Genomic DNA, 26,613 nt, shown 5'->3' with positions numbered 1-26,613 from the left:
TAGCACCTTATACCTATCAGAATGGCTAGCATCAGAAAGATAAGAAATAACAAGTATTACTGAGTATGTGGAGAAATGAAACCCTCATGCACTACTGGTGGAACCTAAATTGGTACAGCCACTATGAAAAATAGTATGCAGGTTCCTCAAAAAATTAAAAATAGAAATACCATATGATTCAATAATTCCACTACTCAGTATTTACCCAAAGAAAATGAAAACACTAATTCAGACATATACACACCCCTACGTTTATTGCAACATTATTTACCACAGCCAAGATATGGAAGCAATCCAACAGTCAATCAACAAATGAATGGATGAAGAAGAGGTAAGGTGTATGTATTCAAACACACATATATACACAATAGGGCTATTACTCAGCCATAAAAAAGAATGAGATCTAGGCATTTGTGACAACATGGATAGATCAAGAGGGTATTATGCTAAGTGAAGTAAGACAGAGAAAGACAATCACATTTCACTTTCACATAAGTGAAATCAAAATTGAAAACAAAATTAATGAACAGACTCATACAGAAAAAAAAAGTGATTGTTTCCAGAGGGAAGGAGTAAAATAGATAGAGGGGATTAAGAAATACAAACTTTTAGTTATAAACTAAAAAAGTGACATAGATGAAAAGTACAGCATAGGGAATATAGTCAGTAACATTATAATAACGTTGTTGGTGACAGGTGGTGAGCACTGAGTAACGAAGAGAATCAATGAATCAACGTGTTGTAAACCTGAAACTAGTACAACACTGTATATAAATTATACATCAATAAAAATAAATAGAGAAATAGAAGAGATTCCTGTGACTGATAACTGAATAGAATTTTTTATTTCAGGTGTAGTCAACATGAATATTTTTAAATCATATGAAGTTTAAAGAGAAGTTATTCATTTGTGGAGAGTAAAAAGAATGGTAGAAATAGCTAGACCCAGTGGTGGCATTCAAAATACTAAAAGGCCAATTTCGGAAAGAGCCCAAAAGTCCATCAACTGATGAATGGATAAATAAAATGCGGTATATATATAGTGTGTGTGTGTATACACACACAATGATATTACTCAGCCATCAAAAAGAATGAAATCTTAAAAAAAAAAAAAGAATGAAATCTTGCCATATGCAACAACATGGATAGAGCTAGAATGAAATATGTCATAGAAAGACAAATACCATACAATTTCACTCATGTGTAATTTAAGAAACAAAACGGTGTAGGGGAAGAAGAAAGAGGGGGGAGGCAAACCCTAAGAGACTATTAACTATAGAGAACAAACTGAGGATTGATGGAGGGAGGTGAGTGGGGAATAGGTATTAAGGAGGGCACTTGTGATGAGCACTAGGTGTTCTATATAAGTGATGAACCCCTAATTTCTACCCCTGAAACCAGTATGTTAACTAACTAGAATGTAAATAAAAACTTGAAACAAAAACAAAAGACTAAAGAGACAGTGAAGGAAAAAGAGACACAAATGAAAAGATAAGATGTTTGATGATAAAGCGGTATCCTTTTTCTTTACATAAAATCTTTTCATGACAAGAGTATAATTACAAACCACTTAACATAAATTTTCTTTGTGCTTCATGATTTAAAACAGTGTCTACTGGGCACTTGGGTGGCTCAGTTGGTTGAGCGTCTGCCTTCAGTTCAGTTCATGGTCCAGGGTCCTGGGATCGAGTCCTGCATTAGGCTACTGATTCTCCCTCTGACCCTCCCCCCTACTCATGCTCTCTCTCTTTCATTCTCTCTCTCAAATAAATAAATAAAAATCTTAAAAAAAAAAATATCTACCACTACCAGAAACCACATAAGCAGTGCACTACATTTTTTTTGGAAACCTAAGAGGCTTTAAGTAGAAGAAAAAATAACCTCATTTTTTTTTGTTTGTTTTTTAAACTAGAGAATCGTGAAAATAAACAGTTCTCAGTTTTTTTTAAATTTTGGAATTCATCAAAAAAGGTGACAAGTGACAGATTTCCTTCTTTGGGGTGGTATAAGAGAAAGAAACAGATTTTTCTTCCTTTAGTAAACTCAATACTTTTGGAATGCCATCCAAAAATCTACTATGTAGGCTCATGGTAGGAAAATTAAAGCCATGGGCCAAATCCTATCCACTGTTTTTATATGGCTTATATGGTTGAAAAAAACACTAAAATAATATTTAATGACATGTGATAGATTATTTGAAATTCAAATTTCAATGTCCGAAAATAAAGATTTACTGGAATATAGTCACATTTACTCAGTTACGTATTGTCTATAGCTGCATTTGTGCTACAATAGCACAGTTAAGTAGTTAACAAAGACTAGAGTTCTGTGAGCTTATCTGGACCTTTACAGAAAAACTTGGCTGACTAGTGCTAAATGATAATGAGTTAGGTAAATACTAATTAGAAATTACTTAAAATCAGGTAAAACTCAAAATTCAGATGCTTTTCAAACACTAGAATATGAGATATATTACAAATATTTACCTGAACCACTAAACCTAGCCATTCCCTAACATCCAGTGTTATTTCTAAAATGGATTTAACTAATTACACAAATTAATCCCTATCTTAGGTACAAATAAGGTATTGCTTATCTTTGATTATTTATAAAGACTGTTTGCATAAGGAATAAAAAAATAAATAGGGTGTAAGGCACAAAGAGAAAAAAGTTTTTTATAATACTCACCTTTGGAAGGCCAGGCTTGGACTTGAAATTTTTGTTTCTCCTATACAGACAAATCATTACATTTGAAAAATAAGAAACTATTAGAAAAAACTACTGTACATATAAATAATTTCCAGTCTCTACTAAAATAATATATTATATACCCATTTCCAAGATATAGGTCCTTTATACGAACACACTGGCTGATTCAACTAAGTAGCACCTTTGGTAATGAAAAATAAGCAAGGAAAAGAGAACACGAAAAGAAATGCCTGCTCTGTGATACTGGTATAAACAGATTTAAGCCTGATAATCAGTAATATAATGTTGTATATTCAAAACTAAAATTCTGTCTTCTTTTGGACATTAATAAAGTTCCATTTCTTATATCTATAGAGACTTTGTTTCTGTCATTTTAAGACTTCATTTATTTTTTAAAGAATATATTCATTTATTTATTTATTTATTATTTATTCATTATTTATTTCATTTATTCATTTATTTATTTGACGGACAGAGATCACAAGTAGGCAGCGAGGCAGGTGGGGGGGGGTAATCAGGCTCCCCGCTGAGCAGAGAGCCCGATGTGGGGCTCGATCCCATAACCCTGGGATCATGATCGGAGCCGAAGGCAGAGGCTTTAACCCACTGAGCCACCCAGGCGCCCCCATTTTAAGACTTTAAATAGATGCCAATTTCATACATTTTTACAATATACTTATTTTAAAAAACTTATGACTTTCCCCTTTTAGAAATCCAAAATTCTTGGGACACCTCAGTGGCTCAGCTGGTTAAGCATCTGCCTTTGGCTCAGGTCGTGATTCCAAGGTCCTGGAATCAGGCCCACATCCAGCTCCCTGCTCAGTAGGGAATCTGCTTCTCCCTCTGCCTGCCACTCCCACTGCTTGTGCAATCTCTCTCTAACAAATAAATAAAATCTTTTTTAAAAAAATTAAAAATTCTTTTTTCCTTCTTTATAATTCAACATTATATTTACATCATTGTTTTTTTTTTTAACAGATAAAGAAAAGAAATAATGCCCAAGGCTTATTGAACATGAACTGGGGAGTCAGGAAGGCCTGAGCTTGAATCTAAACTCTACCTAAATCTAAATCCCACTTGGGTAGAATTTTTAACTTCTTTAAGTCTCAGTTTCATCAATGTGATAATGGAAAATAATGTAGAATGTAATAATGTAAAATGAGGATGATAATACCACCAACCTCTTAAAATTGTTCCGAGGATTAATTTAGTCATACATCTATCTAGCTAGTGGCTCAAAAATAGTGTCTGAAACATGTGGATACAGGGAGCTAATAATTTTTGAATGGTCCACCCTGCATGGTTATATCTATGTGTTCAAACCAGTCCTATAATCAGGTAATGAGGAATGGCAGGCTGGATAAAGGTCATATATCACTATATATGCTCCCAGTCACCATTTTTTTTTTTCATGGTTCTTTCTAGTTTATTGTTTGGTAGAAAGACAGGCTCTTGAATGTTATATAAACATCTCACAAAATGCTTCTTCTAGGTTACAAAAAGTCAAAGCCAATTTTCTTTGAGATGGGGGCCTAAATCTGACATTCAAGTCACCATAATAGAAACAGGGGCTGTTGTACCTAACATTCTGGAAGGCCCAGTCACCATTTTATATGGGATTTTACTGCCCAGTTTCTTAGGACTGTCCAAATTAAAGGACATTTGTGGTTCAAGACTGGGAATCCTAAAAGGAGCTAAAAGTTTTTTTCTCTATTTGCAGGTAGGGTCTGTCAAAGAATAATAATCATCTCCATGAGTATATCCAACTATGATTCTCCTAGTGAGATGAAAACAAACAAACCACCCACCAGCTTCTTAATGCGTGAAATTCACGGCTTTAAATACAACTTCTGATTCATTTGTTTTGCTCAAAATTCTACTCATGAAAATGATTCACCATCATCCCTCTTATTTTTTAGCCAGAAATTATAAACTAATCATAAAAAGCAATCCACATTTCTGATCAATACTAACATGAGAATTCCATGGGCTCTCTCCAAGAGTTTGCTGCTAGCTGAATTAGCAAATATCCCATCTTTATCAAGCAAAGAGGTGCTACTTGATAGTCTGCTCTGACGAATCCCAGTTCTGCCATTCCATGCAATATCAAATGTATCTCTGTGAAAATCAAATAAGTACAATTTGCTTTAGTTAAACTGAGACATATCTAACATTCTCCAAATTGCTTAAATAAGTAAAATCTAAAACTTTAAACACACTAAAGACAAAATTTAGGAAAAAGCTAAACCAGCATAAAATTATATTATAACAGAGATTACCAATCAATTTGGACTAACCTTTTCTATGGATTCCGGTACATTCAAAAACAAATGTATACGTAGATGAGCATATAATATAGCTAATATCTTTGAATCTATTAAATTATTTACAATCAGTAAGTAATATAAGGTATTATACATAATGTGATGTTTTTTGTCTTTGTTAGATTTTAGAACTTCCAAAAACTACTGAAGGAATCTACAATCCTAATGGGCTGCTCCATTCTATGGAATATTTAATTTCTTTCTGGGAGGTCACACACTCACTCACTAATATTCCAAGGTTACTAAGCATCTTCTATAGGCTGAGCACTATTCTAGCTGCTGGAGATAGAGGAGTGAACAAAACAAATAAAATTATCAGTGATTAAAATATGAAGAATTAATAGGGGCTTTCCAGGTAAAATAGCAAATTGGCCACATACTTGGATTCCTCCAGAAACCTGTGAACATTTAATAAAATAATTTTAAGGGAATAAACACCTAATAATAAAAAATATACATACTAAGGAACAATAGTAACACAGTTTTGCAATATGGAAAGCAAATGAATACAGAAAACAATCTTTTTTTTTTTTTTTTTTTTTTTTAAAGATTTTGTCAGAGAGAGAGCACAAGTAGAGGGAGAAGCAGGCTTCCCACCAAGCAAGGAGCCCCGATTTAGGACTCGATTCCAACACCACGGGATCATGACCTGAGCGGAAGGCAGACCCTTAACCACTGAGTCACCCAGAGGTTCCTATAGAAAGCAATCTTAAACTGGCTGTGGAAGAAGACTGAGCACCCATATTTACAAAACTCCCAAAGACTCCAGAGCTGCTGGCACCAGGTACCTGAGGAAGTGGTGGAAATGTGGGTTAAGAACAAGAGCACTAGTTGAAAGTCAGTTTAAAAGCAGTTAAAACCCCATGCAGCCTGATAACCATTCCTCCTTTATCTAAGCAAGAGGATGAAAGAGAAGTCCAAGGGCTAGACAGCACCAGGCACAACTGGGGATAATTGTACTTTACAAAAGTCAAAGAAAATACTGAAGATAAGGGACTCCTGGGTGGCTTAGTTGGTTAAGTGTCTGCCTTTGGCTCAGATCATGATCCCAGGGTCCTGGGATCGAGTCCCACATCAGGCTCCCTGCTCAGTGGGAAGTCTGCTTCTGCCTCTTTCTGCAGCTCCCATTGCTTGTGCTCTGTTTCTGTCTCTCTCTCTCTCTGACAAATAAATAAATAAAATCTTTTAAAAAAGAAGATACTGAAAATAGATTGCCAGTCCTCTTATCCTACTGGCTCCAGAATGCTGGCAGCTGGGACTATATGCTCCAACAAGAAAATTAAAATAAACTTTTGTGTGGAATCTGACCAGTCTAAGAGGAAAGACCCAAAGATTTACTGGTATGTTCCAGACATTAGACACTAGACACCCAATTAATTAGATTCCAATTAGCTTTGTAGTGTTTCTATATGAATATAAACAGTTGACCATGGTTCACTAGACATCAGAGGAAAGCCCCTAGCATGAAACGGAGACCAAAACAATCATGAATATATTAAAATAATCTAGTTGCTATACTGAACACTGTTTGAGGGGCCAAGGATAAAAGCAGGGAGAGTATTTTAGGAGGCTATTACAGTAATCCATACCACGTTAATAGCAGTGGAAGGAATTCGCAACAGTGAGATTGGGGCATCTGGGTGGCTCGGTTGGTTAAGTGACTGCCTTTGGCTCAGGTCATGATCCCAGGGTCCAGGGATCAAGTCCCACATAGGGTTTTCTGCTCAGCAGGGAGTCTGCTTCTCCCTCTGACCTTCCCCCTCTCATGCTCTCTCCTTTCTCTCTCTCAAATACAAAAGTAAATAAAATCTTTACAAAAACAAAATAAAACAAAACAAAAAAAACAGTGAGATTCTGGGTATCATTTTACAGTACAGCCAATGTAACTTGCTGATGGACCAAATGGGGAATGTATGAGAAAGCAGAAATTAAGAAATTAAGGATGGCTTCAAGATTTTTCACTAATGGGGCGCCTGGGTGGGGCAGCCTCTGCCTTCGGCTCAGGTCATGATCTCAGGGTCCTGGGATTGAGCCCCGCATCGGGCTCTCTGCTCAGCGGGGAGCCTGCTTCCTCCTCTCTCTCTGCCTGCTTGTGATCTCTCTCTCTGTCAAATAAATAAATAAAATCTTTTTTAAAAAAAAAGATTTTTCACTAATAACAGATTTAGAGAGGAGGAAGTAGGAGAGATTATTTCTTATAAATCAAAACAAGATGAAAAGTCATAATAAAATAGATGAAGTAGACTCAAGACCAACAAAAGAGTTTCTAGACAGATCCTATAAAATTCTGGTACTTAAGTATAGAGAACAGATGTCACAAACAAAGGCTCAAGAATCAGAAAAAGGGCATCTATTTAAAAAAAAAACATTATGCTTAAAGTTGAGAATCCAGAAACTTCTATTTAGGGTCAAATGAGTTCTGATAAAGGCATCAAGATTATTTAACAGGGAAAAGGGAGTATCTTCAACAAATGGTGCTGAGGTGACTGGGTATCCACATGCAAAAGAAGAAAGTTGGATCTCTGTCTCATATACAAGATCAACTCAAAATCAATCATAGATCTAAATTTAAAAACTAAAGCTATAAAACCCTTAGAAGATGAAAACATAAAGAGTCAGTTCTCTCTCTAACCCCTTAACCCCCTAAAAACAGGACATAAATTTCCCTTTGTGAAAGTGTTCCCCTCTTCCCTATTAGGAAGCAGAGAGCAACTTTTTAATCATCTGAGATAAGAGAGTAGGAACTTAGATGAGTTTACTTACATAAACCTTACTGAAAAAACCCTCATCTTCCATCAGTTCCCCCACATGTTCCCTAGTTACTTCCCCACATTTTACCATCCCTTAAAGCCCAAACCCTCTTTCCTTTATGAAAAGGATATATAAACTCCCAGGTGTTAGACCACTTTGAGTTTCACTTTTCTTTGAATACTCATGCACATAAAATATTAATAAAAATTATATGCTTTATCTCCTGTTAATCTGTCTTTTGTAAGTTTAATTCACAGGCCCCCAGCTACTGAACATAAGAAAAGATTTTTCTCCCTCACAGTTTCATCCTACATGATTATATTTATATAACATTATCAAAATAATAAAACTAGAAAAATGATGAACACACTAGGGGTTGCTACAGGATAGCACAGGGACACAGGTAAATACAAACAGGCAGCATGAATGAATTTTTTTGACAATAAAAGAGTTCTGTATCTTGATTGTGGCATTAGTGACACAAATATACACATGGGAATACAATTGCAAAAATCTATTATAAAAACACACCTGCAGATGTCTAAAAATGGTGAAAACTGTAGTCTACTTAATATTAATGTGCCAATGTAAATTTCCTGGTTTTGATAATGTACTATCATTACTATGTGAGATGTCACTTAGGGAAGCTAAGTGAAGAGAAGGTACACGGGACTCTATAAATTTTCTCCTTTGTACTACTTTTGAAACTTCCTGCTTTTGAAAAATGGAATGTAACCCTAAAATATTTTCCCATTAGTTCTTTTTAAACTATGCTTTTGGGATAGCCAAGACAATATCTTTAAAGTTTTATATTAACTTTACCTAACTACCTTCTCCACACTCCCCCACCCCCAACAACCCCCAGTTTGTTTTGTGAGATTAAGTCTCTTATAGTTTGTCTCCCTCCTGATCCCACTGTTTCATTTCTTCCTTCCCTACCCCCCAAACCTCCTGCCTTGACTCTCAAATTCCTAGCATCAGAGAGATCATATAATAATAATTGTCTTTTTCTTATACTTTTTTATTAATTTCTTTTCAGTGTAACAGAATTCATTATTTATGCACCACACCCAGTGCTCCATTCTATGCGTGTCCTCCATAATACCCACCACCTGGCTCCCCCATCCTCCCACCCCCCGCCCCTTCAAAACCCTCAGATTGTTTTTCAGAGTCTATAGTCTTTCATGGTTCATCTTCCCTTCCAATTTCCCTCAACTCCCTTCTCCTCTCCATCTCCCCATGTCTCCATGTTCTTTGTTATGCTCCACAAATAAGTGAGACCATATGATACTTGACTCTCTCTGCTTGACTTATTTCGCTCAGCATAATCTCTTCCAGTCCCATCCATGTTGCTACAAAAGTTGGGTATTCATCCTTTCTGATGGAGGCATAATACTCCATCGTGTATATGGACCACATCTTCCTTATCCATTCATCCGTTGAAGGGCATCTTGGTTCTTTCCACAGTTTGGCGACCGTGGCCATTGCTGCAATAAACATTGGGGTACAGATGGCTCTTCCTTTCACTACATCTGTATCTTTGGGGTAAATACCCAGCAGTGCAATTGCAGGGTCATAGGGAAGGTCTATTTTTAATTTCCTAAGGAATCTCCACACTGTTCTCCAAAGTGGCTGCACTAACTTGCATTCCCACCAACAGTGTAAGAGGGTTCCCCTTTCTCCACATCCTCTCCAACACACGTTTCCTGTCTTGCTAATTTTGGCCATTCTAACTGGTGTAAGGTGGTATCTCAATGTGGTTTTAATTTGAATCTCCCTGATGGCTAGTGATGATGAACATTTTTTCATAAGTCTGATAGCCATTTGTATGTCTTCATTGGAGAAATGTCTATTCATATCTTCTGCCCATTTTTTGACATGATTATCTGTTTTGTGTGTGTTGAGTTTGAGAAGTTCTTTACAGATCCCGGGTATCAACCCTTTGTCTGTACTGTCATTTGCAAATATCTTCTCCCATTCTGTGGGTTGTCTCTTTGTTTCATTGACTGCTTCCTTTGCTGTGCAGAAGCTTTTTATCTTGATGAAGTCCCAAAAGTTCTTTTTTGCTTTTGTTTCCTTTGCCTTTGGAGACATATCTTGAAAGAAGTTGCTGTGGCTGATATTGAAAAGGTTACTGCCTATGTTCTCCTCTATGATTCTGATGGATTCTTGTCTCACATTGAGGTCTTTTATCCATTTCGTAAAATATACAGTGGAAAAAAGACAGTCTCTTCAATAAATGGTGCTGGGAAAATTGGACAGCTATATGTAGAAGAATTAAACTAGACCATTCTCTTACACCGTACACAAAGATAATAATTTTCTTTTTCTGATGAACTTATTCTGCTTAGCATAATACCCTCTAGTTCCATCCACACTGTCACGAATGGCAAGATTTCATTTCTTTTGATGACAAGTATTCCATCGTGTATATATACCACATCTTCTTTATCTATTCATCTGTTGATGGACATCTAGGTTCTTTCCATAGTTTGGCTATTGTGGACATTGCTGTTATAAACATTCAGGTGCACGTGCCCTTCGGATCACTACATTTGTATCTTTTGGGTAAATACCCAGTGGTGTGATTGCTGGGTTGTAGGGTAGCTCTATTTTCAACTTTCTGAGGAACATCCATGCTGTTTTCCAGAGTGGCTGCACCAGCTTGCATTCCCACCAACAGTGTAGAAGAGTTCCCCATTTCTCCGCATCCTCTCCAACATCTGTCATTTCCTGACTTGTTAATTTTAGCCATTCTGACTGGTGTGAGGTGGTGTCTCATTATAGTTTTGATCTGTGCTTCCCTGATGCTGAGTGATGTGGAGCACTTTTTCATGGGTCTGTTGGCCATCTGGATGTCTTCTTTGCAGAAATGTCTGTTTATGTCTTCTGCCCATTTCGTGATTGGATCATTTATTCTTTGGGTGTTGAGTTTGAGGAGTTCTTTATAAATCTTGGATATCAGCCCTTTGTCTGTAGGGTCATTTGCGAATATCGTTTCCCATTCTATCAGTTGTCTTTTGGTTTTGTTGACTGTTTCCTTTGCTTGTTTATCAAAAGTAAAAGCTTTTGATCTGATGAAGTCCCAATAGTTCATTTTTGTCCTTGCTTCCCTTGCCTTTGGCAATGTTTCTAGCTGCGGCTGAGGTCAAAGAGGTTGTGTCACAGCCCCTTTGTAAAATAGTTTGGCAATTTCTCAAAATGTTAAACAAAACACAGAGATTTAGCCCAGAAATTTCATTCCTAAGTATATGCTCTGCTCAAAAGAATGGAAAACATATATCCATACAAACACTCGTACATGAATGTTCAGGGCAGCATTATTCTTAACAGCCAAAAGGGGGAAACCTGAGTGTTTGTCAACTGATAAATGTATAAACAAAATAACCACACAATGGAATGTTCTTCTCCTATAAAAAGGAATGAAATACTTGTACATGCTACAATGTGGATTATACTTGAAAATATCATGCTTAATGAAAAAAGTATCACACAAAAGGCCACATATTTTAAGATTCTATTTATGCTAAATTTCCACAACAGGCATATCCGTAGAAACCAAAAGTATATTAGTATTTCCCTAAAATTGGCAAGAATATGAGGAATGGAGAGAAACTACTGAATAGGAAGTTTCTTTCTGCAGTGATTAAAATGTTCTAACTTAGATTTGGGAATGATTATCCAACTCTTGAATACACCAAACACCACTCAACTATATATTTTGACTGACTAAAACTTTGTGGTATGTAAATTATATCTCAATAAAGCAATTTAAAACAAGGACTCAGAAATCAGCAACTTAGAACTAAAATGCAATGTAGCAATTCTTCAAAATTCTGAAGAAAAATTACTTCTGACCAAAAGTTCTATACACAGGCAAATTACCAATCAAGTGAGAGGTTAGAATAAAAGCACGTTTAGTTATGAAGGAACCAAAATAATTTCCTCTCAGCTGTTTGAAATCAGAAGAAAGTTAGACAAATGACAAATTCAGCTTGGGGTTGAAATGGTGATAAATATTAGAAAATTTTAGAGGAAAATCTGGCTAAACAATTTGGGGCTAGGGAAGAATTTTTTTTTTTTTAATATTTTACTTATTTGACAGACAGAGATCACAAGTAGGCAGAGAGAGAGGAGGAAGCAAGCTCCCTGCGGAGCAGAGAGCCTGATGCGGGGCTCGATCCCAGGACGCTGGGATCATGACCTGAACCGAAGGCAGAGGCTTTAACCCACTGAGCCACCCAGGCGCCCCAAGGGAAGAATTTTTAAAACAAGCTGTAACATGGACAAATAAGAGACAAAATTATATTTAACTACATTAAATTTAAGAATTTTTGTTCACCACAATGCACCATTAAATAAATACTATTTAAAGAAAAGATGTGGGCAAACAAACAGCATTTCAAAATACAGAAATGGCCATAAAATATATAAAAATTGTTCAACATCATTAATAAGTATGGAAAAGCAAATTACAAGATACTACTTCATAACCATAAGATTATCAAAAGTTAAGAAGTCTGACAATCAGTCGTGCTGGCAAGGAATAAAGCAAAGGGAACTTTCAGCTGTCACTGTTAGTGTACATTAGTACAACTACCTTGGAAAACAACTGTGGATTATCTTACGAAACTAACATGCACATATCCCACTGAACTAACAGTCCTACTATTAAGTACATATCCCAGAGATGTAATAATAGGTGAACCAGAAGATTGGTATGACCCTGTTTACAGAAGCACCATTTGTAATTGTGAAAGAATCACCGGCATATCCACTGAGGGACAAATCTATTATGGTACATTATTACCATGTAATTATTTTATTGTGATTAACACACACATAATGGGGCGCCTGGGGGGTTCAGTTGGTTAAGTGTCTGACTTGGGCTCAGGTCATGATCTCAGTCAGGGTCCTGGGATCAAGCCCTGGGTCTGCTCCATGCTTCATGGGGAGTCTGCTTGTCCCTTTTACCCTTCCCCTTTCCCCCACTAGTACTCCCTCTGTCTCTCCCTCTCAAAAAAAAAAGTAAATAAAATTTTTAAAGAAAAAAACATAACCTAAAACTTACCATTTTTCTTTTTTATTGAGAAAAAATTGACACATAACATTTTATTAGTTTCAGGTATACAAAAGAATGACTATTTATACATACTACAAAATGATCACCAGAATAAGTGTAGTTACTATCACCAAATACAGTTACAAATTTTTGTTCTGTGATGAGAACTTTTAAGATCTACTCTTAGCAACTTTCAAATATATAATATCATATTAATAACAATGGTAACTATACTACACATTACTTTCCCAGGACTCATTTATCTTAGAACTGGGAATTTCTATCTTAACCACCTTCACCCATTTTGCCCATACCCTACCCTAGTCTTGGGCACCACCAATACATTCTCTGTCCATTTTATTATTTTTTTTTAAAGATTTTATTTATTTATTCGACAGACAGAGATCACAAGTAGGCAGAGAGGCAGGCAGAGAGAGAGGAGGAGGCAGGCTCCCTGCTGAGCAGACAGCCCGATGTGGGGCTCGATCCCAGGACCCTGAGATCATGACCTGAGCCAAAGGCAGAGGCTTAACCCACTGAGCCACCCAGGCGCCCCCATTTTATTATTTTTAATATACACTGAGTATACTGGCGTTGAGTACATTCACTGCGCTGCAACCATCACCACTATCCATCTCCAGTGTTAGCCAAACTGAAACTTCGTATTCATTAAACAGTAACTCCCATTCCCCCATTGCATATAATATTATACAGCAACTAAAAAGAATAAACTACATGCAAGAAGATGGATGAATCTTGGATGAATATTGTTGAAGGGGGAAAAAGTCATAGAAGACAGCAGACTACATACTGATATTTCTATAAAACTCAAGAACTGAAAAAGCCAATTTACTGCTTAGAAAAAACATACATTTACTGTAAAACTTTTTTAAGTGCACAGTAGTAATAAACATAAAACTCTGGGTAGCAGTTGCCTAAGGGTAGAGGGGAGGGAGAAATCAGAAAGTAATATAAAGGTGGTTGCAGTAATACTAAAATCTTCTGGTGCTGAACTTCGACAGTAGGTTCATTTTGTTGGTATGCTTCCTAATGTTCATGTGTCTTTTGCATATTCTCTTATATCAAATGCTACATTAATGCATAAAGACTGAATAGGAGCTTCCTGCTAAACATGTTTATCAAACTTATTATGTGCTATTTCAAATCCTCTCAGTCTTACCTCTTACTATAGCTAATGCTGTTGATAACAATTGACTAGTTATACACATTTAGTCCAGTTTCAGTGACACTACTTATAAAAGCACCAAGAAACAAAAACAAACTAGGCTTGATTTTCTTCATATTTTTTAGCCCACAAAAGTATTAATGAGAATTCTAATTATTTCTTCTATAATTCCTTGAAAACATAAACCAAACAAACTTACTGTTGTTTTTTTTCATTTAGAGTATTCATGCCCTGGAGATCAGAAAGAGGTGTTCTGGGATTTTTCCGGGTTATATCTAACAAATAAAAAGCAGACATTTTCAAATCAATGCTAAAAGAAACTAAACATGAAACAATTTTTCTAAGGACAAATAAAATTAATGTACTTCAATGGTAAATATTTGCTAAACATGTCAGAAATGTCTAAATAACAATATAAACCAAGTCCCGTGACTGTTACTTACAAATCTGACTTAGCCAACAATGAACAAAATTAGGGAATTAAATAATAAATGTTCTTATTTCTTCTTTCATTTAAACATTATGAGAAAATGAAGGTAACTGGGTTGAAGGTCTAGAAATGTGTAAGCTCATTATTTTAATATTCAAAAAATTCCTAATGATTCCTTTGCATCATTTTTCAGCAATCAATATACTGCTAACAAGAACTATAGATTTCAAAGACCAATTAATCTTACATATAGACACTGAGAATCAAAAACAACAAATTATTTCCTTATTAAGGATTACCAATATTTTGTTATAATTTATAATTTAATAATTATAACTTATAATTTAAGTTCTAATTTACTTTAAATCATATGATAAACATAAGGCCATGAATTTTCATAACATCACATACACACAGACATTTAATATAGGTAAGACACACTGGACAGGGAGTCAAAAAATCTATTCAAGATTAACAATCCTGTATGTAGAAAATCCTAAGAAACCCATAAAAAACTATTAGGACCAATAAAAGAATTCAGCACAATTATAAGACAGATCAATATTTAAAAATCAATTGTACTTCTATACAATAGTAATAAACAATCATAAAATAAAATTAGAAACAATTCCATTACTAATAAAATCAAAAGAATACAAAAAGAATAAACTTTAAAAATATAAGTGTCTACACTGAAAACTACAAAATATGAATAAAAGAAACCTAAATAAATGGAATGCCATCCATACTCATGGATTGGAAAACTTAATTACTGTTATGTTGGTGATGCTCCCTAAATTTGTCTACAGATCCATGCAATCTCTATTAAAATACCAGTATCATTTTTTTTTTTACAGAAATGATCCTAAAATTAATATGGAAATGCAAAGGACCCAGAATAGTCAGAACAATGTTGAAAAAGAACAACACGGTTAGAGGACTCACACTTCCAAATCCGAAACTTACTATAGAGTAATTGAGACAATACGGTACTGACATAAAGAAAAACAAACAATGGAAAGGAACTGAGAATACAGAATAGACCTTTACATTTACGATCTAATGAATTCAATAAAGGTGTCAAGACAGTTCAATGGGAAAAGAATAATCTTTTCAAAAAATGGGTGCTGGGAAAACTAAATATCCTCATGTAAAAGAATGAAGTTGGACCAAAAATCAAAGTAAGTGCTGAAAGTATAAAACCCTTCAAAGAAAAAAGAGGTAATAAATCTTACTGACACTGAATTAGGCAGTAAAATTACTTAGGTATGTCACCAAAAGCATAAGCAACCAAAGAAAAAAATGGATAAACTAGACATCATCAAAATTTTAAAACTACTGTGCTTCAAAGGATGACAGATCAAGAAAGCAAAAAGATAAATCACAGAATGATAGAAAATGTTTGTAAATCAAATATCTGATAAGGAACTTGAATCCAGAAAATAAAAACTCTTACAAGTGAATAATAAAAAGACAACCCGATTTTAAAATGAACATAAGATATGAACAGATATTTTTCCAAAGAAGACTTGACAAAGGGCAAGTAAGTTCATGAAATGATGCTCAACATCACTAGTCATCAGAGAAATGAAAATCAAAGCTACAATGAGATACCACTTCATACCCACCAGGATGACTATAATCAAAAAGACAGATATTAACTGTTGCCAAGAACATAAAAAATTGGAACCTTTTGTACGCTGCTGAAATGTGAAATGATACAGTCACTTTGGAAAGCACTCTAGCAGTTCATCAAAGAAGTAAACATAACATTACCATATGACCCAGCAATTCTACTCCTAAGTAAATTCCCAGGAGAATGTCCAGTAAACTGTTACTAAAATATATCTTGTGATCAACAAATTCAGTTAGAACTTTGAATAACTTTCTTTTTTTTTTTAAGATTTGATTTATTTATTTTGACAGACAGAGATCACAAGTAGGCAGAGAGGCAGGTAGAGAGTGAGCAGAGAGTCTGATACAGGGCTCGATCCCAGGACCTTGAGATCATGACCTGAGGTGAAGGCAGAGGCTTAACCCACTGAGCCCCCCAGGCACCCTAACTTTATTTTCTTATATACTGAATTCATTGTTGTTGTTTTATTTAATCAGTTCTAAATATCCCTATGACAAATTATCATTATCTATCCTCCATATCTATTCTTTTCTTCCGTGTACTGAAACAATCATCCCAGGCCTTCTTCAATATTACTAGTTCAATTTTCAGCTATTTTCCACTATATTTTGAGCTCATACAGATGTAGCTTTATGCCTCTGAATGCTTCAGTAGTTCAATACCTCTTTTCAATATCCTTCTGGTACTTTACAGTCTTAAATTTGTGCTACTGCTTTATTCAAGGCACATTCTTAAATTCTTCTATACTATAAAGTACTCACAGGAAATTTTCTTCTCTTTCTTGGAGTATCTTCCCTGCAAACACAACAGGCTGCTTCTTTGAGGGTAATTCTTTTATGCATATTATTTGACTTTCGTATTTCCCTCTGTGTGATGATTTTCAACATCAATTTTTAAATACTTTAAACATTAAGAGGGCATTAGGAATAATATACTGAACATTTGTTACTGATTATTCAGAAAATGAAGGTCTGTGCACCTCTCTCCTTATCCCATTCCAACAGCTTCAGATCCTATCAAGGATTTTAGGATTTGCATTAAAAAATGACTGTTTTTAAAATAGTTATCATAATGTTCAATGACTTAAAGAAGAAGATGGTCTTATGCCACCTTCTACTATATACAGACAGCAAAACTCAAGGGAAAACTGGAAACTGTAAAAAGGAACTGTAAAAAGGAACCAAATGAATATTCTGGTACTAAAAACAAAAAATTCATTCTATGGCTTTAAAAGAAGACTTTAAACAGCGCAATGACTTGAAATCAATAAATAAAAATTATCTAATGTGAAGAATGAGGAAAAAAAATAAAAGAAAAATGGCAAGTTGGTGGAGAAGTAGTAGGCAGAGACTACATCAGGTAGCAGGAGATCAGCTAGATACCTTATCTAAACATTGAAAACAACTACAAATCCAACGGGTGATCGAAGAGAAGAAGAACAGCAATTCTAGAAACAGAAAATCAACCACTTTCTGAAAGGTAGGACTAGCGGAGAAGGGAATCCAAAACAACGGGAAGATAGACCGCGGGGGGAGGGGCCGGCTCCCGAGAAGCGGCTGAGCAACGGAGCATAAAATCAGGACTTTTAAAAGTCTGTTCCACTGAGGGACATTGCTCCAGAGGCTAAACCGGGGTGAAGCCCACGCGGGGTCAGTGTGGCCCCAGGTCCCGCAGGGTTACAGAAGGATCGGGGGTGTCGGAGTGTCGGAGAGCTCGCAGGTATTAGAACGGAGAAGCCGGCTACAGAGACAGAGCCAAGGACTAAGCTCTCAGCTCGGGGTTGCCTTGAACCCGTCGCAGGCTGGGTGAGCTCGGAGCACGGCCGGAGGCTGGGGATAAGGGAGTGACTGGGCGCTGTTTTCTGGGGGTGCACTGAGGAGTGGGGCCCCGGGCTCTCGGCTCCTCCAGGCCGAGACTGGGAGGCCGCCATTTTCATTGCCGTCCTCCGGAACTCGACGGAAAGCGTTCAGGGAACAAAAGCACGGAAAGCGTTCAGGGAACAAAAGCTCCCGAAAGTTGCTTAGTCCGGCCCCCGGTAAGGGCGGTGCAATTCCGCCTCGGGCAAAGACACTTGAGAGTCACTACAACAGGACCCTCCCCCAGAAGATCAACAAAAAATCCAGCCAGGACGAAGTTCATCTACCAAGGAAAGCAGGTTCAATACCTAGGACAGCAGCGGAATTCCAGAGGAGGAGAAAGCAAAGCACGGAACTCATGGCTTTCTCCCCATGATTCTTTAGTCTTGCGGCTAATTTAATTTTTATTTATTCAATTTTTTTCTTTCTTGTTTCATCTTCTGCTAAATTTTTTGAAACTTTTACCCTTTTCTAACGTTTTCTAACTAGTTTATCTAATATATATATTTTTTTCTTTTTTATATTTTTTTCTTAATTTGTTTTCTTTTTTAAATTTTTTTCTTTTTTTTTTCTGAACATCTTTTTATCCCCCAGTCCCCCAACGATTTGGGGTCTCTTCTGATTTGGTTAAAGCGCATTTTTCTGGGGTCCTTGCCACCCTTTTAGTATTTTATTTGCTCCTTCATATACTCTTATCTGGACAAAGTGACAAGGCGGAAAAATTCACCACAAAAAAAAGAACAAGAGGCAGTACCAAAGGCTAGGGACCTAATCAATACAGACATTGGTAATATGTCAGATCTAGACTTCAGAATGACAATTCTGAAGGTTCTAGCCGGGCTCAAAAAAGGCATGGAAGATATTAGAGAAACCCTCTCTGGAGATATAAAGGCCCTTTCTGGAGAAATAAAAGAACTAAAATCTAACCAAGTTGAAATCAAAAAAGCTATTAATGAGGTGCAATCAAAAATGGAGGCTCTCACTGCTAGGATAAATGAGGCAGAAGAAAGAATTAGTGGTATAGAAGACCAAATGACAGAGAATAAAGAAGCTGAGCAAAAGAGGGACAAACAGCTACTGGACCACGAGGGGAGAATTCGAGAGATAAGTGACACCATAAGACGAAACAACATTAGAATAATTGGGATTCCAGAAGAAGAAGAGAGAGAGAGGGGAGCAGAAGGTATACTGGAGAGAATTATTGGAGAGAATTTCCCTAATATGGCAAAGGGAACAAGCATCAAAATCTAGGAGGTGCAGAGAACCCCCCTCAAAATCAACAAGAATAGGTCCACACCCTGTCACCTAATAGTAAAATTTACAAGTCTTAGTGACAAAGAGAAAATCCTGAAAGCAGCCCGGGAAAAGAAGTCTGTAACATACAATGGTAAAAATATTAGATTGGCAGCAGACTTATCCACAGAGACCTGGCAGGCCAGAAAGAGCTGGCATGATATATTCAGAGCACTAAACGAGAAAAACATGCAGCCAAGAATACTATATCCAGCTAGGCTTTCAAAATAGAAGGAGAGATAAAAAGCTTCCAGGACAAACAAAAACTGAAAGCATTTGCAAACCCAAACCAGCTCTACAGGAAATATTGAAAGGAGTCCTCGAAGCAAAGAGAGAGCCTAAAAGTAGCAGATCAGAAAGGAACGGAGATAATATACACTAACAGTCACCTTACAGGCAATACAATGGCACTAAATTCATCTCTCTCAATAGTTACCCTGAATGTTAATGGGCTAAATGCCCCAATCAAAAGACACAGGGTATCAGAATGGATAAAAAAACAAAACCCATCAATATGTTGCCTACAAGAAACTCATTTTAGACGCGAAGACACCTCCAGATTTAAAGTGAGGGGGTGGAAAACAATTTACCATGCTAATGGGCATCAGAAGAAAGCTGGGGTGGCAATCCTTATATCAGATCAATTAGATTTGAAGCCAAAGACTATAATAAGAGATGAGTAAGGACTATAATAAGAAGATGAGAAGAGATGAGGATGTCCTTCCTCATCTCTTATTATACTTATCATACTCAAAGGGTCTGTCCAACAAGAAGATCTAACAATTTTAAATATCTATGCCCCTAATGTGGGAGTAGCCAACTATATAAACCAAGTAATAACAAAATCAAAGAAACACATCAAATAATAATACAATAATAGTAGGGGACTTTAACACTCCCCTCACTGAGATGGACAGATCATCCAAGCAAAAGATCAACAAGGAAGTAAAGGCCTTAAATGACACACTGGACCAGATGGACATCGCAGATATATTCAGAACATTTAATCCCAAAGCAACAGAATACACATTCTTCTCTAGTGCACATGGAACATTCTCCAGAATAGATCACATCCTGGGTCCTAAATCAGGTCTCAACCGGTATCAAAAGATTGGGATCATTCCCTGCATATTTTCAGACCACAATGCTCTGAAGCTAGAACTCAGTCGCAAGAGGAAATTTGGAAAGAACCCAAATACATGGAGACTAAATAGCATCCTTCTAAAGAATGAATGGGTCAACCAGGAAATTAAAGAAGAATTGAAAAAATTCATGGAAACAAATGATAATGAAATCACAACGGCTCAAAATCTGTGGGACACAGCAAAGGCAGTCCTGAGAGGAAAATATATAGCGGTACAAGCCTTTCTGCAGAAACAAGAAAGGTCTCAAGTGCACAACCTAACCCTACACCTAAAGGAGCTAGAGAAAGAACAAGAAAGAAACCCTAAACCCAGCAGGAGAAGAGAAATCATAAAGATCAGAGCAGAAATCAATGAAATAGAAACCAAAAAAACAATAGAACAAATCAACGAAACTAGGAGCTGGTTCTTTGAAAGAATCAGTAAGATTGATAAACCCCTGGCCAGACTTATCAAAAAGAAAAGAGAAAGGACCCAAATAAATAAAATCAGGAATGAAAGAGGAGCGATCACAACTAACACCAAAGAAATACAGACAGTTACAAGAACATACTACGAGCAACTCTACGCCAACAAATTTGACAATCTGGAAGAAATGGATGCATTCCTAGAGACATATAAACTACCACAACTGAACCGGGAAGAAATAGAAAACCTGAACAGGCCCATAACCAGTAAGGAGACTGAAAGAGTCATCAAAAATCTCCAAACAAACAAAAGCCCAGGGTCAGACGGCTTCCCAGGGGAATTCTACCAAACATTTAAAGAAGAACTAATTCCTATTCTCCTGAAACTGTTCCAAAAAATAGAAATGGAAGGAAAACTTCCAAACTCATTTTATGAGGCCAGCATCGCCTTGATCCCAAAACCAGACAAGGATCCCACCAAAAAAGAGAACTACAGACCAATATCCTTAACGAACACAGATGCAAAAATTCTCACCAAAATACTAGCCAATAGGATTCAACAGTACATTAAAAGGATTATTCACCACGACCAAGTGGGATTTATTCTAGGGCTGCAAGGTTGGTTCAACATCCGCAAATCAATCAATGTGATACAACACATTAATAAAAGAAAGAACAAGAACCATATGATACTCTCAATAGATGCTGAAAAAGTGTTTGACAAAGTACAGCATCCCTTCCTGATCAAAACTCTTCAAAGTGTAGGGACAGAGGGCACATACCTCAATATGATCAAAGCCATCTATGAAAAACCCAGCGCAAATATCATTCTCAATGGGGAAAAACTGAAAGCTCTTCCGTTAAGGTCAGGAACATGGCGGGGGTGTCCTTTATCACCACTGCTATTCAACATAGTACTAGAAGTCCTAGCCTCAGCAATCAGACAACAAAAGGAAATTAAAGGCATCCAAATTGGCAAAGAAGAAGTCAATCTATCACTCTTTGCAGAAGATATGATACTATATGTGGAAAACCCAAAAGACTCCACTCCAAAACTGCTAGAACTTGTCCAGGAATTCAGTAGAGTGTCAGGATATAAAATCAATGCACAGAAATCAGTTGCATTTCTGTACACCAACAACAAGACAGAAGAAAGAGAAATTAAGGAGTCAATCCCGTTTACAATTGCACCCAAAACTATAAGATACCTAGGAATAAACCTAACCAAAAAGGCTAAGAATCTATATGCAGAAAAGTATAAAGTACTCCTGAAAGAAATCGAGGAAGACACAAAGAAATGGAAAAATGTTCCATGCTCCTGGATTGGAAGAATAAATATTGTGAAAATGTCTATGCTGCCTAAAGCAATCTACACATTTAATGCAATCCCTATCAAAATACCATCCATTTTTTTTTTTCAAAGAAATGGAACAAAAAATCCTAAAATTGATATGGAACCAGAAAAGATCTCGAATAGCCAAAGGAATATTGAAAAAGAAAGCCAAAGTGGGTGGCATCACAATTCCGGACTTCAAGCTCTATTACAAAGCTGCCATCATCAAGACAGCATGGTACTGGCACAAAAACAGACACACAGATCAATGGAACAGAATAGAGAGCCCAGAAACAGACCCTCAACTCTATGGTCAACTAATCTTTGACAAAGCAGGAAAGAATGTCCAATGGAAACAAGACAGCCTCTTCAATAAATGGTGCTGGGAAAATTGGACAGCCACATGCAGAAAAACAAAATTGGACCACTTCCTTACACCACACACGAAAACAGACTCAAAATGGATGAAGGACCTCAATGAGAGAAAGGAATCCATCAAAATCCTTGAGGAGAACACAGGCAGCAACCTCTTCGACCTCAGCCGCAGCAACATCTTCCTAGGAACATCGCCAAAGGCAAGGGAAGCAAAGGCAAAAATGAACTATTGGGATTTCATCAAGATCAAAAGCTTTTGCACAGCAAAGGAAACAGTTAACAAAACCAAAAGACAACTGACAGAATGGGAGAAGATATTTGCAAACGGCATATCAGATAAAGGGCTAGTGTCCAAAATCTATAAGGAACTTAGCAAACTCAACACCCAAAGAACAAACAATCCAATCAAGAAATGGGCAGAGGACATGAACAGACATTTCGGCAAAGAAGACATCCAGACGGCCAACAGACACATGAAAAACTGCTCCACATCACTCAGCATCAGGGAAACAAATCAAAACCACAATGAGATATCACCTCACACCAGTCAGAATGGCTAAAATTAACAAGTCAGGAAATGACAGATGCTGGCGAGGATGCGGAGAAAGGGGAACACTCCTACACCGTTGGTGGGAATGCAAGCTGGTGCAACCACTCTGGAAAACAGCATGGAGGTTCCTCAAAATGCTGAAAATAGAACTACCCTATGACCCAGCAATTGTACTACTGGGTATTTACCCTAAAGATACAAACGTAGTGATCCGAAAGGGCACGTGCACCCGAATGTTTATAGTAGCAATGTCTATAATAGCCAAACTGTGGAAAGAACCTAGATGTCCATCAACAGATGAATGGATAAAGAAGAAGTGGTATATATATACAATGGAATACTATGCAGCCATCAAAAGAAATGAAACCTTGCCATTTGCGACGACATGGATGGAACTAGAGGGTATCATGCTTAGTGAAATAAGTCACTCGGAGAAAGACAACTATCATATGATCTCCCTGATATGAGGACGTGGAGATGCAACATGGGGGGTTAGGGGGATAGGAGAAGAATAAATGAAAGAAGATGGGATTGGGAGGGAGACAAACCATAAGTGACTCTTTTTTTTTTTTTTTTTTTGTGATTCTCCTTGGGATTTATTAGGTATCTTAAATATCACAAGAGATATTTTTCATCAGTTCTGGAAAATCCTTAGCCATTATTCGAAAGTGTTTTTGTCCATTCTCTCTTTTCTGGCTTTCTTACTTTTTTTTTTTTTAAAGATTTTATTTATTTATTTGACAGACAGAGATCACAAGTAGGCAGAGAGGCAGGCAGAGAGAGAGGAGGAAGCAGGCTCCCTGCATAGCAGAGAGCCTGATGTGGGGCTCGATCCCAGGACTCTGGGATCATGACCTGAGCTGAAGGCAGTGGCTTTAACCCACTGAGCCACCCAGGCGCCCCTGGCTTTCTTACTTTAGTTATGTGTATCTTAGGTTTTCTCATGACATGTTTATATCCATTGACTCCTCCTTGTATTTTTAGCCTTATCTCTCCATCCTGCATCTGGGAGAATTTCTTCTGACCTATTTTCCAGTTTACTTAATTTCCTCTCCTCTTTAGTATCATCCCCCCAAGATTGAACACATAGTAAAAAAAGGTATAACATATCATCCCTTAAAATCTCAAGTGAAAAGCATCAAAATATACCAATTAAACTTTCGTTAAATAACCATCACAAGCAACTGGCTGAAGAACAGAGGATGAACTGCTTTTACAAGAACACTTTTGTGGAAGGACCTAGGATGAATTAGATGAATTTGTGCTTAAGTGCCATGTCATAGAACATATTCCTCATATTCTAAAACTGGTTCTTCCACAGAAAATCTGACAAACCATAAGTGACTCTTAATCTCACAAAACAAACTGAGGGTTGCTGGGGGGAGGGGGGGGGGTTGGGAGAGGGGGAGTGAGGTTATGGACATTGGAGAGGGTGAGTGCTGTGAAGTGTGTAAACCTGGCGATTCACAGACCTGTACCCCTGGGGATAAAAATACATTATATGTTTATAAAAAAAATAAATAAAAAATTTTAAAAATTGGGGAAAAAAGAAAATATTAAATATTTTATTTTATAATATTTAAAATATTATATATAAATATTTAAAATATTAAATATTTGATATTTAGAATATCAAATATTCTAAAAACATGTAACTGACATCCAGAAAGAAAAGAAATTGCAGCAGAAAAAAATTCTGAAACAATGTTAGCCAAAAATTTCCTAGATCTGATGAAAAACAATTGAAGCACATGTCTAAGAGGCACAGCAAATCCCAAAGAGGCTAAATATAAATCATATCTAGGAAATAATAAATTACTAAAAACCAAAAAACAAAGAGAAAATAACCAGCAGCCAGAGGAAAGAAAGGTACATTGGATATGGAAGAATTATAATAGGATGATATCTGAGTTTATCAAAAACAAATAATGTCAAAGGAAATTGAAATATCTTTAACATACCAAAGTTTGATAGTTTCTAATGCCATTAAAACATATATACTTTATTACACAGTAACCAACCATAAGTTTTACCTGAGGAATGAAAACGTATGTACATAAAATGACTTGAACAAGAATGTGTATAGCAGGGCTCCTCCCAAGAGCTCAAAACAGTATATAACCGTTATATACATCAAGAAACAAATGCTCAACACAAAATTGTATAATTATTGATATATAATAACCCAGCAACAAAGTGTATATGAAACAACACAAATGAATGTGTTTATCATTATACTGCATAAGAGAAACAGAACACAAAAGAATACATACTGTATGATTCCATTACTGTAAAATTTTTAGAAAAGGCAGAACTAATTTTTAGTAACAGAAATCTTAAGAGTTGCCTAAAGGAGGGGGGAAAATGTACCAGAAAGCAGAAATAAATTTTCTGATACAACTTTATTCAACATTTTATTTTGAATCTGTGTTCATAGGATTTAGGTTTTTCTCTTATAAACATCTTATAATCGAGCTTTCTTTTTCTTAATTGGATAACCTGTTTTTTAACTGTTTAGGTTGGTTCATTTTAATTTATTGATATTACAGTTGTTTCTGATTTTTTCTGACTTTTTCTTTTATGCCTTGAATCTCCGTAATTATTACATGCTTTTATCCAGACTTCTACTGAATTATTTTCTTTATATTCTGGTTTCACTTGTTTTGGAAGTTATACTCTTTCCTTTGATTATCCTTGAATTTTTATCATATCCAAGAATCCTAAACTGAATTCTCTCTTCCCTTTCACTAAAGAGTACAAGAACCTTTCAGTGATTTGATTCTAGTTATCCCCTTCCCATCTCAGATGTCATTACCCAATACCTATTTTCACCTTGTTTTCTTCCCATTAATCAAGCAACTTAAACTTTACCACTAAGTTTTGCAAAGTAACTGTTTATTTAGATTTATACATATATTTATCATTTCTTTATCAGATCTCAAAACTTTCCAGTGAGTTCAGGTTCTGTCGTTCTCACCTAAGTCTTTTAATAAAGTTCTCTGAGTGTAAATCTGTTCATATTATTACCTAACTTTATTGCTATTATTCACCTTTGCCTTGTGTACCTTTGTAGATCCTTTTATTTTCATCATTTTAAGAATCTTGTAGATATGGGATGCTTGGGTGGCTCAGTCAGTTAGGCATCTACCTTCAGCCCAGGTCCTGATCCCAGAGTCCTGGGATCGAGCCCCACTTCTCCCTCTCTTCCCCGCTCATGTTCTCTCTCACTCTCTTCTCTCTCAATAAATAAAGTCTTAAAAAAAAAAAAAAAGAATCTTGTAGATATTATTTAATTGAACTTAAAAAATTGACTTTGAGAACTTAATTGATGAGGTTAATCTGTTTTTATTAATTTTAAATAGCAGTACTTGTTTCATTGAAAGTAATATTTTAACAACTGATCTATAAAACTATTCGGGTGAACATATGTTTTTCATTTCTCTCAGGTAAATATCTGGGATTAGTATTAATGGAATACAAGGAAAGGATATGCTCACCTTTATTAAAAAAAGCTGACAAACTGTTTCCCAAAATAATTGTACTATTTTACACTGCAGTA

The 26,613-nt window shown here is 36.3% G+C and overlaps 1 protein-coding gene across 4 annotated transcripts in view; it reads right to left on the bottom strand.

The window, feature by feature from the left end:
• Positions 1-26,613, bottom strand: part of MYO9A (myosin IXA) — a 298,796-nt gene that overhangs the window by 136,962 nt on the left and 135,221 nt on the right. For all 4 annotated transcript variants that reach the window (XM_046008480.1, XM_046008479.1, XM_046008481.1 and 1 more), the window contains exons 16-18: positions 14,232-14,307; positions 4,684-4,827; positions 2,689-2,728 (exon numbers count right to left, since the gene is read on the bottom strand). In XM_046008480.1, the coding sequence (XP_045864436.1) occupies positions 2,689-2,728; positions 4,684-4,827; positions 14,232-14,307 (260 nt within the window). The remainder of the gene's footprint in view (positions 1-2,688; positions 2,729-4,683; positions 4,828-14,231; positions 14,308-26,613) is intronic.

Source organism: Meles meles, chromosome 6, assembly GCF_922984935.1.
Source record: "Meles meles chromosome 6, mMelMel3.1 paternal haplotype, whole genome shotgun sequence".
Lineage (NCBI taxonomy): Eukaryota > Metazoa > Chordata > Mammalia > Carnivora > Mustelidae > Meles > Meles meles.
This window is presented reverse-complemented; position numbering and strand designations above follow the sequence as displayed.